Source organism: Passer montanus, unplaced genomic scaffold (genome assembly GCF_014805655.1).
Source record: "Passer montanus isolate IOZ18808 unplaced genomic scaffold, ASM1480565v1 scaffold39, whole genome shotgun sequence".
In the NCBI taxonomy this organism is placed as follows: Eukaryota; Metazoa; Chordata; class Aves; order Passeriformes; family Passeridae; genus Passer; species Passer montanus.
In genome coordinates, this window is record NW_024368707.1 from 4,370,732 (window position 1) to 4,387,809 (window position 17,078).

A 17,078-nucleotide genomic window follows, 5' to 3' on the forward strand; every position below is an offset into this window, starting at 1 on the left:
GTCTTTATCTAAACCATTTTAGAAAAGTACAAAATGCCATGGACAGACAGAACAAAAGTACATCTTTTCAAGGCTCACTGAGGTGGGAGGGAGGTTGGTTTGGTTAAAAAGCTAAGCTTCCATACTGGGAGAGACTAATATTTTCTGCAGAGAAATGAACACTCTCCAGCTATGTATTCCCCAAGGAATTAAGAGCCACACCAGCCATATATTCAGTAGCTACTTACATGACAGTAAAGCACCTGGAGATCAGAGGACAGGAAAGGAGAGGAGGATCTCTTGCTGCCATTGATTCTTGTAGGAGAAAGCATTTCAGTTATCTCCAGGCAATGCCTGGTGTCCATTCTAGCCCTTTTACTATCTGTGATTGCTTCACAACACACCATTAAAAAAAAATTATTTACTCTCAATTCATGATACATTGGAAAAGAATTCATTCTTAATTCACAATCACTTTGTGAATGATTTAAGGAAAAAAATCCCTTTCTATTTGAGAGAGAGTTAGTCTGCCTGCACCTGCCCTCGATGTGGTCAGTAACCTTGACCACAGGGTGCTGTGTCTTGTCACAATCTGACAGCAAGAAACCAGGAAAGCTAAACAGAAAATTTTCCTCCTTGCTCTCAGGAATGCCATGCAGCAAATAGGCATCTCCCAAATACTTATGCAACTGACCTGCCTGTAAGAAGATTTAGGAGCAAGCAGACAAGGACAGCCAGACCCCACAGCTTCCCTGCACAGTAAAGAGTATTTACAGACCCCGCTGAGCAGCAGGATCCAGCTCACTGGAGCTGATAAAGCATGGTGATCTCAGCATATGTTTCACAGGCCTTGGTGCCTTTTCTCCACAATGGAGAAGTACAAGTGGGAAGGGAGGGATAATGCCATGCCATCAACTGCTACTGGAGCCGTGTTTGATCAGATTCACCTCTCACCTCCAACCAACATGCTGCAGCCCCAGGTACTGTGAGAGGCAGGAGGAAGGTGCTCTGGGAACTTCACTCTCCTTCATGCTGGACAGGTGGCTCTCTGCCCAAACCCTGAAATACACCATCTACCTTGTCTCTGAATTACGGATTCTGAGCAAAAGCCTGCTAAGTTACTGTAGGTTGGGGGCCCAAGTTCAGGTACTTCGAGTCATTTGCATGCAAAAGGCTGGTTAAATAGCTGCTGCAAAATACACATCACATCCAGGCAAGAAATCGCTTTGTCCTCAGCTTCCGCTCTTTTGAACAAAAATGAAGCAGGGGAGAGCACTATTGCCCCAAAAGCATCTTTTGACCCCTGCCAAGATAAGCAGTGTCTCAGTACAGAAGAGACAGGAGACATTTCAGAAATGTAATATACCGGAGGGAAAGGATGAAAGTGGCAATCTACTTCACAGAAATTTAAACTATCCTGATTTTAAAAAGTCATTGCTGCTCCTTGTTACTAATGTAGCAATTATTAATCATTATTGCCTTCATATTATGTTAATTCACCTCCTGTTTAACCTCTGTGGTGCAAGTACCAACCTTCATCAAGGTAGTTTATAAACAAACTGTCTAATCACTCAAGTATCAACACAGCTCAGGTATTCAGCCCAGATGCTGCCAGAAAAGCAACAGCAACAGCTGCCATATCCACTGGCACTACTAAAATCTAGCTGATTATGTACTAAAACAAACAAACAAATAAATAAATCACATGCTTTTGTTTCTCCCTGATCCTTTCAACCTCCAGGATAGACAGAAACTGACAGAAACTATACTTAATCATCTGGTTTGCTGGCTTTACAATAAATGTGTGACTGTAGGTTATATTTTTGGCATACTCTCAAATCCCAAACTGAAGATAGAATTGCTGAGTCCCTAGGGAGGTTTTCAGGGTGCTCAGTTCTTCTAGTTTTTCAGTTCCTCTGGAATGTGACACAGCCAGGCCCAGACTTATCCTCCCCCCCTCTCCTCTGAGCCTCATCAGGCTGAAGGATCCCTCATAAAGGCTCCCAGTTTCAATCCCTCTTGGTGATTGTTGTCTCCCCCAAGAGAAGCTGGGAGAGGTGATGTTCTGAAGCAGAAAAGGCTTGGGGAGCAGCCCATTAATGTGACTCACTCCCAGGGAGTCCTTCTCCACTCAGTCCCATATGGATCCACTTCCTCCCTTCTTCGCCCCACCCCTTCAGTGCATTCCCATTCTCACCATGCTCCTCAATCTGCAGGTACCGCTGCCTTAGTCACCTTCCTGACCAGCTCCCTCTTTGGACATGAGGAAGGTGGCTTTCTTCTCCATCACCTCCAAGTATGGCAAAGGAAGTCTCCCAAGCAGCTACAGGAGACACAGGCCTATTCCCTGCTCCTAGTGGCAGCTGATGGCATGTGCAGGGGAGATCTGGGGTTGTCCCACTTCACACAAAGAAGCTGCAAGGGGTGAAAACTCTGAGGCTTTTTCCTCAATGAATTCTGTGTTGCCTCTGCTGAGCACATGGACAATCACATTTGATTTTTCAAAGGCTCTTTATCTAACCAAATTCATGTAGATTGTCTCAAAGGTGACAAAAAGCACACAGATACCCTTCTGCTGCATTTCAAGGCCTGGCTACACAACATGGTGGAAAGGCAGCATTCAAAAGAAAACATTTCCCTTTTCATACATGCAGGAACCCATTCCTCACCCCACCCCCCAACTTATTCTCAAAAATAGGAGAAAGAAGGGTAAAATTTTCCATGCAAAGCCAGTGTGAGCTAGAATCCAGAGACAGGAAAGTTCCAGGCAATCTTTTTCAAACCTGGCAAAACAGTAAAGTGACTCAAAGCAAAGACAGGATAACAATCATAAAAAGCACAGCTACTCAGGGGGCAACAACTGCAACAGAGGGACTTTCAACAACATTTATCAAGAGTGAAACTGAGGCAAGAAAAGGTAAAAAGCATAACTAAAAATAACCAGGCATTCTTAAACACAAGCAGCACAAGCCTTGAATTGCAGTACCATTATATTTTTTAAATCCTAAAAATGCTGTTTGAGTCCCTAGAGAGGATCCAAGCCAGCTGTGGATTACCCATGCCCTGGGTGCATGGTAAATACCGTGGTGGCTCCATCAGGGTTAGCACAGCCATCAGGGTTAGCACAGCCTGAAGTGCCCTGGCTCCAGCAGCACGGACGGGGCACAGCCACGGCGAGGGACAAACCCAGCGTGTAGTGGCTGGGAGCCCGAGTGAGGCAGCTCTGCCAAGCAGGCAGTGTGCAGAGCCAGCATGGGTGTGCCTGCGCCCCTGAGCTGCTGCTGGTCAGGAGTACTCAAGTGCACAGCACGGAGATGCTCGAGTGACCCTGTGCTGTGCCAGCCAGGTTTGATAGAGCCACTCGTGAATCAGAGTGAAGAAACCCTGCCAAAGCTCCTCTGCTGCAAAGCCAGTTAGGTGCCTCTCACTGAGACCCCCTACATTCAGTATCTGCAAGAGCTTATCCCGATTCCTAAGCAGAGGGGTGGAAGCTAGCACAGGTCTGCCACTGCATCCAGGCTGCAAAGCCCTTTTCTGACCCAGGCTCTAGAGGACACCGCAAATATTGAGCACAGCCTCAGTTGGACTTATTATTGGTGGAATGACCCCCACCATGTTAAAAACAAACTGTTTCCAGGGGAAGCTTCCAGATGTATTTATTTGCTTTCACTTCACTACCCAGCATCTGTGTGCTTCACAGTCCAGACAAGTCACTCTGCATGACCTCAGTGTAACAAGAGAAGCACTCTACTCTGAAGAGACATGGGGTAACAATCCCCTGAACTGCAACCTCAGGAAATCACTAGCTTCATCCTTCTGCCCCAAGGCAGGATCTCCTACAGTTCTGTCACCCTTCCAGCTGCTGGATGAACTTATTCTTAGAGGCCTTTTTCAATGGTGCAAACTGCATGCTTTCCCTAGCCAGCCTCCTCTAAAACCTGTTGACCTCTCCTTTATGTGAGAAACCTTCAAGGATGATGCAAATCCTACAGAACCCAACAGCACATATGGCACTCTGGCACCTGGGGTTAAGGTTGCAGCTATTTGAGTTTCTGCAGAAGAGCATGAGCACACAAGCAAAATGAGCCCTGGGAGCTTTAATAAACTATGTGCTAGCCTCACATGGAGAGCAGCCCATAAGATAAAGAACCTCTTCACAGAGTCTCTGAAGTCTTACACACGGTCTATTTGTATATCTGCACTGATGGTAGCACAGATACATCCACAGAGCACAACACACCCTTGTACATAATGACAAGGGGAAAACATTGCAGTTCTGCTTGGCTGGGCCCCAAGTCAGGGCAGTTTTGCTCCTAACCTTTATCCTCATTATATATCTTGGTTCATGGTTACAGTGATAGCAGTAATACAGCACCAAAACAATGAAACAATGTTTTTCCCTGACAGCATCCGGAAATGTCCATAAACAAGCCCTTGTCATTCATTCCCTTCCTAGAGGTGGGAAAGCAAGACTCAGGTGTGTGCACTCTCCACCATGCAAGTGTAGAACAGGGCAGGGATCAGACACAGCCTCACTCTCATCTGCTATGTTGTACACGCAGCACCTCCTGCCACCTGCTCTCCAAGACTGGTCAGGGAGCAAAATCCTGATAACAGGTAAAAAATGCAGCCCCTGGGCCAAGAAAGAGCAAAGTAATCTGAAAGATGAATGGAAAACACAGCATTGGTGAGGTGGTGTGTTTCCCCACAGGAAAAAAAAAAATCAGAATTTTCCTATCCAAGTCCTCAGTACAGCAAAATAAGTCCAAAAAAATCACACAAAGCACTGCCCTGCTGCTGCTTTGCTGATGTCAACTACTGCAGAACAAAAAGGATGAGGCTGTTCAGGCACAACCAGCTCGCTGCCAGAAGACATCCCTCCAATCTCTCTGCATGCTGCAAAAAAACGCAACTTGGTACATGATAAAAAAGCAGATCTTGCACCTTTCTACCCCATATCTATCAGTGTGCTTGTGCAATGATAACCAAAATAGCTGTGAACTCCTCCAGTGACTCGAAGTACTGCTACCCCATCTACTCACCAAACCATCTGCAGGAGGAGGCAAAGACGTATAGTTCTTAACCATGTTTTTTGGTGCTTATTTACTCTGTGTATTTGCATAAGTACTGACAGAATTTGAAATAAAAGCCTCTTCATGCACACATTCATATTCCCCCACCCCACAGACAGGACAGCTTCAGTCCCTATCATTCCCCACACTTCCAATGGAAAAAAATGTGTGTGGGCAGGGTGGGGGGATAGTCATGAGCAGAAGCCACGATCTGACTCTGTCAGCAGATGACTTCTATTTGCACTCGTTAGCACTGCCCTAGCGTGAGCTAACACCACCCCCTCGGGTAATTTAAATTTATAAAAAAATAGAAAAGAAGGGGAAAAAAAAAGCCTGTATTTCTATATTTAGGAGGTTAGGATAATCAGGGTGGAAGAGCCCATCTGTTTGGCGTTCACTCCAGCTGCTATGGATGCGGAAATTTGTCTATTTTCTTTCCTTTTGCCTGTTTTGACTTGTCCTGGCTGACTGTGAGAGAGACACAGAGAGCGTGATGTATGGCCACAGCCATTTAGGTCTGCAACTGTGCACCATCCCATTGGAGTCACAGCAGAACCACTTGACACATCTAGGGTCTTTCCCACAGGAGTGTAAAATAGTAAATAAAAATTATTGCTGCTGTTGTTATTATATTTTTATTGATACTATTAATAAGTCTATGTTTATAACACTGAAGACAGAACAACACAGAAAGACAGAAGACAAGATAAGACACATCTTAGACCTCTGTAAAAGTCAGCTTTAAGAAGGCAGCCTCGCATCTGCCACTTTTCTTTTGGGAGATCTCCCCAAATAAAACTGAATTTTTGTGGGATGCCAACTCGTCGTCATTGGCATTAGCCACTGGATGGAGACATAGCCACACTTCTTCTCAAACCAACCTCTTCTGCCATTTTTGTCCCAAGGCTCTGTGAAAGTGAGCTAAATTCAGAAGTGGCCTTTGATCTCCCACCTTCCTGAGCTGGCCGGGCTCTGGTCCCAAAATACTGAGGATGCAATTAGTTCAGGTCTCCTGATGCTGTTCGTGTCATAGACATGAGTGCCACAGTCCTTGTGGGGTATAGCATCACTGCCCTTGTAAATCTAATGCAGTTTTACTTCTTTTGCTGCTAAAGGCAGCACGCATCCCTGCAGTGTCTTAGGGCATGTGGCAGACTGTTGGAACCATTTGCTGTTTACTTTGTTTGGTACAGGTGACTGCTTTTTAATTTCAATGTTTCAATGTTTTAACATTCAGGTCATAAAAGGTGCAAGGGATGAGCAATAAGTTTGGATATATTTCATGTGATTAGTGTTCTGAAAGCCTTAGAAAGAGGAGAGAAGACTGTTGGTGCAATATTCAGAATTCCACTGCCAGCTTATCCTACAGGATCTTCTCCAGCCCTGGGGCTGGAATCACAGTACAGTACATGGAGGAGGACAGGTGGGTAAGGAGTATGGATCAATAAATAGAAATATAGATTGGGGAGTGCACAGTCCAGGCGCACACTCCTAGTCCAGATCTAGCCCTTCTTTCTGTTGTCTGACAAACATTCCCTCACCTTCTCAATTACATGAAGCAGAAACTCTCCTGCTGATTTCCGTGTGTACAAGATCAGGATCTAGACCATCACCTAAAGGGCAATCAGTGTGTACAGATGTCCAGAAACCCTCTTTGTGGAAGCAGCCCTCCTCTCATGGGTGCAAGTTCCTTGCATGCAAGCACCGATGGACATCGATGGCCGCATTTGGCAGGCTTGTCTTCATGGTGTGTCTGGTCTGAGGGTTTGGTGCACAGCATGGTTCAGGTGCATTTCTGATCATGAGACATAACACTTTACTCCTTTGGCTCTCTGCTTCAAGGACGTCATTTTATCTCTCACAAGTCAGCAGGGACAACTCCTCTTCCTCACCCAAAACTGACTGCCTATTTCTGCAGTTGCATCCCACATATCATCGATCACCCAGAGACGGCTCTTTCTCTTCCCAGCTTCCCAGACCACCCTCTCCTGAACTGTCCGTGCTCTTCTGCCAGCTACTTAACTCAGTAAGTCCAGAAGCATTTGTTCCCTTGGGACACAAGGCCCCTGCACCCACCCGTCCTCTGACAGAAGAGCAAAAGCCTTAAACATGTTAATTTTCTTTCCATAAGGTTCATGATAATAGGTGACATACTCACTGCCATGCTCCACCCTCTACTGCACATAAGAGACCCCACACAGGTCAGCCCAAAGACACAAACAGGAAGAATATGAGGTCTCACTGGTTCACAGACCCAAAAAACAACTGTTTAACTGTGCCTTCAGGTAGGCCTGAAGCACACCTGTGTTAGCTGAAGGGTGTCTCACACAGCTTCAGAAGCTGCTTTCCAGAATCTGCACAAAAGTTGCACACAAAAATGTAGACCTTCAGCAGCTGAAATTGTTGCAACTGTTCTAAAGTAACTCACGCCTATTCTTTGCAGACCCTGAGGAAGTTCTTCTTTCTGTGATCTGTGAGGCATTTTTGCATTACTTTTGTCAAGCATTTTTTAATATTTCCAAGTACATGGAAAATGTACTGAAATCTGAGAAATCTGAAAATATGAAGATATAAGTAAAAACTGAAACTTATGGCTGAGGTTTTGTTGTTTGTTTTTCAATTCTTCCTGCTATTTCCTCCAATATTTAAGGGGGGGAAAAGCACAGTGACATGTATGAGAAACTTCAGATAAACTGACTTGTATTTGATGAAATCAGAAATACTGCAACTTAAATTCAACATTAATATCACCCTGTAATTGCAGATGAGGAAACAGAATTCTCTTGTATGTTCACTTTCATGAAAGATAAATTTGCTTTGTTCTTTATTTTGGTCCCTAATTCAGAAAACCACTTAAACATATGCTGAAGTTCATAATTTGCCACTCTACCACTACTACTCAGGAATATGCCTGAAGTCAGGCATATGCACAGCACGCTGCTGACTGTGGACCTTAGAGCATTCTGTTCATTTCTGCAGCTATTCTAATTTAGTGACGTAAATGTACAAGGAAGTAACACATTTTGAGCAATTTTAGCACTCACTGATAAAAGTGAGTTTTGAACATGCCTATCCCCACAAACAGTCTGAAAAATTATTAAAAATTAATAGCTAATTCTCAATACATTTCAGAAACTGCTTAATTCTAGCAATTAGTTTGAGCTGTCAGGATAGTGAAATACTATGGCATGAACTTTTACTTTTTATCATTGCTGAGCAACCAAACCTGGAGCTGAAATGCTGCTCCCCCTCTTAGGAAGCAGTTAAAAAAACCCAACAAACCTTCTTATGAGCATGCGGCATGTCAAATATTATTTGTAGAAGCTATTCAGTAAGTAATTTCAAATAAGTAAAATGCAAAGAAACCGCAGGATGTTCACAAACAATTTCAAATAGAAATGGAAGAGGAATTCATTAAATAAATTATTTGCTATAAATTATTCACCTACCTCTAATCTTACTACCACTTAGACTATAAAATTCATGCCATAAAAGATACAGGATTCATGCCATAAATGATACAGGATACATAACAAGGCATCATTAACTTGTGCATTTCCCAGTGCTGCTTTATTTTGACTGTACAGTTATATGTGCATTATTATATATTATATATATACACATGCATTAAGATAGTCTTTTGGCTTTAATGGACTTTGAGTGTAATATGTTTCTGTTTTTAAAGCTAAGCTGAGGAGACCTAGTCTGATTTTAGCCTCTAAGTTGATTTTGAGCTCCAAGGCTGAATAACTCTTCAAATCTGAGAGAATAATCCAAGCTGCACTCTGAGCAAAGCCAAAATGAATGGAAGCCTTACACAGTTCACTAATTTAATGAGATTTCCACACCTTGGGCCCATTTCACATAAATTCACAATGAGAGGTGGACACTCCTTTGTGTCCATCAAGCCACACAGTGAACATTTTCATACAGGTAAAAGGGGTGAGGAGAAGCTGGAAGCAGGTCACTGGCAGGAGACAACAGCAGCCTTCAGGGACCCTCTGGCCAGCACTGGAGCACAGGGTCAGCAGCATCCCCACCTGAATCACTTTTACCCTTCTGCAGAAGCAAGAGAAGCTGACAGCTGTGCCTTGGCTATATGGCCAGAGGAACAAAATTAAAAAAATAAAAAAAACCCAAAACCCTAAGTTACACTATAAAATTAATTTTAGCCACACAAAAAAAAAAAAAAAAAACAGAAAGGATTCTTACTCGTAACCAAGGATGAAGGCAGCTTTTTCTTCTTGTTGCTGTCCTGATCTGTTCTAAGTGACAGCTATTTTCCACAACTTGTTTGATCTCCAGCAGTTGTTTTATTATTTTATATCATAACTGTTTATTTTTAATTAAAAGTATAATGAATGTTACTGAATTTCTCCATTTGTGGAAAACTGATACACATTGTCATTCTTTGGTTATGGAGAAAGAAAATAAAAAAGGATTCTTGCAGTTGTCAGAAGAATCTCTCAATTATCTCCTAAGCAAATTTTATTGCAGTGAGTTGAAATTAACGCTACTCCTCACCACCCGTGCACATTTTTACCCCTTGGAAAGGAAAGAAGAGTTGGTTCTGACTGACTCATAGCAGGCTCAGTCCTTGGCCCAGTGGATGTCAGGCACATTTGTCCAGCCCAGAAGCCCTACACACGGTGTTATTACACACTGGTACTTTCACAGACCTTCTGAGTGCTTGAAAAGACCCCCAGAGGAGGCAAGAGCATGGGGTCCACTCAAAAAAGAGACCTCTTGAGGGCTTCAGTCCCAAGTCCTGACACACAGACCTCAAAGCTAAATAAGCTTTACCACAGCAATTTCTACATCAAACACAGGGAGAATAGCTGTGGCTCTGCTGACAGGACTGCTTCCACTCCTGCTTATTGCCGACATAAATTCACATCAGCTAGGCTGTTTAAAAAGAGCCTGAGGGAATTGTGTGCTTAATTCCCATAGGTATCTTATAAAATCCCAATTGTAACAGACAATGCTCTATTTTTTCTATTTTCAGGGTGAAGCCACACCATGGGTAGAGAGTGGATAAGGAAGAAGGGCTGCATTAGACACGATGGAGACCAAGGCTCCCTTAAGCAATGAAGAAAATACTTCAAAATGCCTGAGGACCAGACTCACTCTTCTCTATAGGAGTGCCCTGGCTAGCACACCTCCACCACACAGTGCAAAACTCACACACAAACACAACTTGAAGGCAGGACAGTCATGGCTCAGACCATTCTAGGCCTCCCAAATGAGCCCTGATCTGATCCTGATTAGCCCTGGCTGATCCTTTAGCAGAACACAGTCAGGAAAGATTTCCTCCAAAGCATCCTCAAGGCACAGATTGTTTATGATTGCCACCAGTGTCACAGTGCACCCAGCATGTGAACAGGGAGCAAACTGGAGGTGAGGAGGACAGATACCTTGCACACAGCACAGTCCCCTCACCAGTGACCCCGAGGCCACCCCTCTGGGAGTCCCATGCAAAATATTCATCATGAAGGTGGTCAAGACAAGGATGAGGGAAGAACTGCATTTGATTTAGTCGCTGCAGATTTTCTCTAAAGACTCAAAATTGAAAACCACCCATGAGCCACTGCCACGAAACTTAGAATGAAAAGTATTCAGCAAGCCACTGATTAAATCAGTGGCCAGGCAGCATTGTCCAGTGCAGAAGGCATGGGCTAGCAGTCAGGAGATGCAGGCTCCAACCCCAGGTTGCCTGGGAGTCCTGCATGACCATGGCAAAGGCACCTCCCATCTCAGAGCCTCAGTTTTCCCCATCAGCTGCATGGTGATCTACATAACATGGCTGTTACCTGAGTCAGTGAAGAGAAAGATTATACAAGGATTAGCATTAAAAAAGTGGGTGGGCAGAGTGCAGCATAGATAGGAAGGGTTCTGAAAAACACATGGGCCTCTGTCTTCATGCTCCTCATCTCGTTCCACAAAGTGGTTACTAAAAGCAAAAATAGTATGCTCTTCCCTACAAAGGCAGCACACAGCAGACACATATATTTAGATCACTGTGAAACAAATACTGACTTTTGTCCAAGGTAGGAAAAAGGTACCCTGTTCTACAGAGAGGGAGAAAGACAAAGACGACTGAAGTCACCCTGAAGCAAGAAAAAGGAAAGAATCCAGACCTCTGGGACAGATTCAGCTGTGGTATAAACATTGATGTTAGCCATATTCAAGAAGGTCAGGAATAAATGACGAGCCTGACCTGGAGGTCCATCAGGTGCTAGGTGCATAGAGGACAAGCACTCATCTTCCTGCATGTCAAACGAGTAATTTCAAACTCCTAAATAAATGGTAAGACACTGCAGCAGAAACAACCCTCAGGAAGGACAGGACAGAACACCTTTTCAGTAATTTTATTTTGCAGCTTTTTCGGCTTGCATAGCTATCCCCCTTGCCCAGCTGAGGATGTCACATGCTGCTTTTCCTCTCCCAAGAGACATCAATCTGTCACTAGGGCCACTCTTTCGACACTATCCCCCAACATGTGTTCTCTAGCCCTTCTGCTTTATCAGAGCACAGAAATGACAGCACAGAAACCCAGTGGCAGCAGGTGGGAATGGAGCCCACATCCCCTAATTCCAGTGCTCTCAGCCAAAAAAACCCAAAAAAAAAAAAAACCAAAAAAAAAAACCAACGAGAAAGCAAAAAAATAAAGAGCTCCCCCAATCCCCTGTTTTTTCCCTTACATGCATAGCATCACTGCTGCTGAACTGCAGCCTCAGAGAAAGGAAAGAAAGAGGCCCAAAAGGCAGCTAGGAAACCCACCGTCCATTGGCTTCCCTCCACACGAGGCGATCGGACTCCTTCTGCTGCAGTGACTTGGCAAGCACACCTCACTCTGACTCAGCACCTCGCTGGCACCTCCTGTCAATTATTCCCACAAACTGCTGACGCCGGAAGGGCTATTTGCAATTAGGATGCAACACAAGCCGGTGGCGGTGGGATGCCTCAGCTCCCCCCCTTCACCTGCAGCGGTGCCCTCGCTGTGAGCCCTCTGGCTCAGGGCTGGAGCTCCCAGCGAGGGGGAAGCTGTGGGGGACGGGGCACGTAGTGCAGGAGGGCTGGAGGATGGGGACCAAAGGGGTGGGGGAAGCCTGCCTGTGCTGTACCTATTCTATGCATAAACAGACAACTGCTGTCAGCGTGGCAGCTGAAATGAAGACCTGCAAAAGAAAAAAAAAAGCCAAAAAAAAAGGCAAAAAAAAAAACCGCAAAACAGCCACTGGGAATAAGGGCGAGAGCAGCGAGAACAGATGAAACTATGCAAAAAAGCTACAGTAGAGCTAGCACGGAGCATTCCCCAAAGAACAAGCAAAGCATAGCTTTGCTGCAACTCCGTGCAGCTGAGATGCACAAGCCTGCTCTCCATGTCCCAGGCATTTCCAGCACAGGAGAGGGAGGCGCTGATTGCGGATGAGTCCCATAATAAGGGCCCAGGGCGCAGCAGCTGTTTCAGGGGCAAAAGGAAGGGCTGCCCTTGACAAGCCAAGGACATGACGATTCTGCAGACAGACTGGGGCCATTCTGTCCCTCTGCCAAGTAGCCAAGGTCCTCCCAACCTCTCCGAGTCACTAGCTCACACAGCCAGAAAGCCAAGCAGGTCTGCACACAAGCAGCTCCACAGCCAATGGAGATGTTCAGACAACAAACCCCATCAAACAGTGAAGATCAACCACACAGTTAGTTATGGAAGCAGCCCAGAAATCACACAAGCTCAGCAGTGCCCTGCAGAAACCCTTCACTAAAGCAATCCATCTTCCACCCATCTCTCTCTCCTTCCCCAAGGGTTGTGGGGAGCTCCAGGCCCCCCTCACTGGCACAAGCAGTGAGAGGCAGCAGAGTGAGTGCTGTATTTCTTTCAGGAGCTTCCAGAGACACCCTTTAACCCAGAAGCAGGCCTGCATTTGCTGAGATATCACATCCAAACCAAACATTTTGGGGTGCAGGTAATACTGATAGACCACATGGGAACACAGGTCAGAGCAGGTGGTGTGAGGCTGGAGCAAAAACTCCAAGAAGCACTTTGGGTTCGATGCCGTGAAGCAGTCCCTATAACATGATTCAACAGCCTCTTTATATAGCCATACCTACCAACACAGTGTCCAACATGCCTTGCAGTCTGTGTGCCCACAGCTGCAGAGTTCATCACGGACTCATGCCCTGCCTGGAAATCCAGTGTGGGTAAAGAGGCCAAGACAACAAACTGCAGGATGGGTGATACACACATCTCATCTAGATAGCCAAGGCTGAAGAGGGAGAAAGGTTAACTAAAAAACAACTCTCAGTAAAGCAACTTGTATTTCCCAATGGCCTCCTGATCAGGTAAAGAATATCTACTGCATAGTGTCGGTGTGGAGCAAAGGAACAAAGAAAACAGAAAAAAATAATGACTTCAGCAACATGTGCAGGAATTAGCTAAGAGTCACAGCAGGCTACAATTCTGCAGCGTCTAAAAGAGCATAGGTAGGACTTGGAACAACCTGTCCCAGCACACTTAGAAGCTAAAAGCCTGCAACGGATCTAAAGATACAAAGTAACAGTGACTGCTACACAATCAAATTTAACACCCTGTAAGAAATACAGTAGCTGAATTTTGCACTGTGCCTCTCACGTGTTAGAAAAAACAATTAGAAGCAGAAAGGGTCAAAACAGCCTAACTCCAAAAGCAGCACAAGGAAAATTGTTACACTGTATAGTGGTGTGTTGAAGCAATCTCAGCATCATCCCTGAGAATGTACTCAGTGTCCTAAACAAAAAACTGCTGAGAAGCAAGAGAGTACATTGTATGGCCAAACAACAGAAACAAGAAGTGATTCAGTCTAAACAGTTGCTTCATAAAATGATAGATAGGATTGAAGGCAAAACTGAAGGCCAACTGCAAAAGCCAAAACTCAGTCATTTCAGTACATTTAAGAGATAAGTCCAGAAGTGCAGAACAGTTGAAGAAAGAAATTTCTCAAGTGGCTGTAACTAGCAAAGACCAGCAAACTCTTGCTAGGTCAGGTGGTTCTTGAAGTTGGCGTGCTCTTCACAAGGGAGGCTACAGGCTAACCTGGAAGTGTCAGCAGGGCTTGGTTAAACCAGCCCAGTACCCTAAGCCCATAAAAGTACACAATAAGAGACAAACCAGCTTGATCTCTGCTCAGGGGAAGTTGTGGCCCTGCAATCCACTCTAATTTTGGAAGGAAAAGGACAGGACAAAGTAATTAATTTTCTGTCACTTCAAAGTGCACCTGCTAAACTGTTCTGGGCAGGATGCCAGTCCACTGCCAGACCTGTCCCCTGCTTGCCTGGCATGGGAACTCCTCCCCTTGCCTTGCCCCCAGTGGGGTTCAGGCCAGCTGAGGTCAGGCTGAGTCCGGAGCTGCTGCCCCACTCAGTGCCCAGGCTCAGAGGCACGGGAGACCCTCTCCCCCTGCCCTTGCTCTGGCCCTGATTACAAGGGATTACCCCCAGCTTTCTAAACAGTTCTGGGGTGGTTTAATCTATTCCTTAATATCTGGAAGAGAGACAGGAAGCTGGCAAAGTGATTTGGGCTGGCTGAGACAAAAGAAGATTGAGAGAGACTTCCAAGGGATCTCACAAAGCTCAGCAAGTGGGCAGCATAATGCAGGATGAAATTCAACATTACCAAACGGACAGTAATAAGAACTTGAGAGAATAATCTGAACTACTCATATACCATGGGGCTCTAATTCAAAAGTAATCGCTTGAGAAAAATATCTTGGTATCACTGTGAACGGCTCAATGAAAACATCTGTTCAACATACAACGGTGGTCAAAGAAGCAAGCAAGCTGTCAGGGTGTCTAAAGGCACAGGCTGAAAAGAAGGATGCTGGAAGTATTCTAATTCCACCATGAACACTGAAAGTGCACCCTCAGCTGGAATTGCTGTGGTTACTTCTGCATGGCACATTTGAAAATGCAGAAGGCAGAGAAAGGTTTTGTCATTCACCAGTCAAAAATGCCTAATGGTTAAACACTGTTAAAATTGAGACAATTTAACTTGGAGATGAGTTAAATAGAAAGAAATTATCAAATGGGAATGAAGAAGTGAAACAGGTACATCTCTGTGAGTTTTGTTTGTTTGTGGGCTTTTTGTGTTTGTTTGTTGTTTCAAGAGGAAAAAAAGAAAGGTTGTTCAACATAACTGAAGAGCAGGAAACATGACCAACCATAAGGAAAATATAGTTATTTGCCTTTTCTGTTTTTACTTTTTCTGCTTCTTTTAAGCACAGCCAATAATTAACCATCAGGAATGATTAGCCCATGTTAAAGTCAAGTCAAGAGCTCAGCACAAATCACAGAAGCCCATACATTTATAAGAATACTGGGAACATCCACAGATACATCAGGTAGAACAAAAAAAACCCCAAAAAGTAGAATGGAAAAAGCATGCTTCCGGGCACTAGCCAACTTCTAATTAGTGGGGATTAGGAAGTAATCCCCCCAGTGGGCCTGCAGAGAGGGTGTGCCAACCCACTTGCTCCTGGCAGAGGTTGTTGATGTGCTGGGCAGAGGGAGAGCTGAGCCTGGAGCCCACCCGCAGCCCCTCTGCTCAGGAGGCCGAGGGGTTGGTGTGTCCAGGGCCACTGCACACCCACCCTGCTGGACACCAGCTGAGGACACGGCACCCGGGGGCTCGGTGAGCCCAGCTCCTCCTGGCCCCTTGGCAAGGGGGAAGTTTTACGTCTGCTGCTTTGCAAGTGGGGGGGCTTGCCTGAGGAAAGGGAGGAGATGGATGCTTTATTCGCTATACATCGGTAGAAGGAATACATATGACTTAATTCATTTTATGACAAGGAAGTGGAGCGAGGACATGCTATAGAATTGAGAGAAAATTGGGTTTTGTAGGCATTGAAGTCCAGAGCAATGCATACACCAGCCTACTCCTAGGGCAACCTGTAGCACAGACATGACACCAGACTCCTTTTTGCTAAATGTCTGGCACCAATTTCTCACTGAGGAGGTTTTGGCACCTCCCATTGGAGCATCCAGATTTGGCCATAGCAGCAGAGACCAGCGGGCTGACCTGGGCCAGGACTGCTTAGATAGGCTGCTGCAGAAATGCATCAGAGATTGTAAAGAGGGTGTCATTGCCTCCCCACAAACAGCACTCCTGCCTTCAGCACTCCTGGAAAAATCAAAGACCAGAGGCAACTGGAATAAGTGGAATTCAGACACTGGCTTTCTCCTGCTGATGCTTGTGAAGCAGAAGTTCATGTTCTCATAGCTAGGTTGGCTAATGAGAGTATGAGAAAACAACTGCACAAGTTTTTGTCCCTAAATAAGCAATCTGATCAGCATAATACCAAAATTACACTTGAAATTAGCTTCATGCAGAGATGCAAATGTACAAGTACTGCTATGCTGCCAGGAGGAGAGCTGTGGCTCTGCACATGCACAAATAATAAGGGACTAAGCTCAACCTGCTAGTCCTGTTCTGATTTCTCCAGTGACTGTTCCAGAAGGGGAAACAAATATTAACAAATATTTGCTGTATTTCTTAAATAGAAACTTGACTTTTTCAGTACAATGCTCTGCAGCACAATGAATAAGGAAAGAACAAGAGCAGTGCCACATACGCATTGTACGTGGTGTTTGCATACATGTGTCAAGATGGCAAAAATAATGGGCAAAGACTGTGCACAGGTACCACCAACTGCTGCAAGCTGGTTTTTATCACAGTTCTTTTTAACTGCCCTGTAGAAATAAAAAGCAGCAACCATTAACGCTTTACTGAAGTTACTTCCACTAAACCAAAACTTATCAAACATGGGACATTTTGTAAAATCATAACTGGGTTTCTAAAGAAAAACAGGAAGGAAAAAAAATCAAAAATACAGAAACATCCAATTTAAGCATCTTTGGGATGAAAAATGTTGACTTTTCACATCAAATCATCTTTTTGCTTAGGGTACTTCCTTGTATTGTAACAATACAACTCCCCAAAGAAACAAAATATCAGTGTCCTAAGACAGAATTTCTCTCAAAAATTTCCTTTCAAAACCA

The 17,078-nt window shown here is 44.7% G+C and overlaps 1 protein-coding gene across 3 annotated transcripts in view; it reads right to left on the reverse strand.

The window, feature by feature from the left end:
• Nucleotides 1–17,078, reverse strand: part of IGSF11 (immunoglobulin superfamily member 11) — a 140,579-nt gene that overhangs the window by 83,578 nt on the left and 39,923 nt on the right. The window contains exon 1 of one of the 3 annotated variants that reach the window (XM_039718054.1): nt 11,832–11,923. The exons of the other annotated variants lie outside the window; for them this stretch is intronic. Coding sequence (XP_039573988.1) covers nt 11,832–11,838 — 7 coding nt within the window. The 5' untranslated portion in view covers nt 11,839–11,923. Of the gene's footprint in view, nt 1–11,831; nt 11,924–17,078 lie in introns of those variants that run through there. 3 annotated transcript variants of the gene reach the window in all.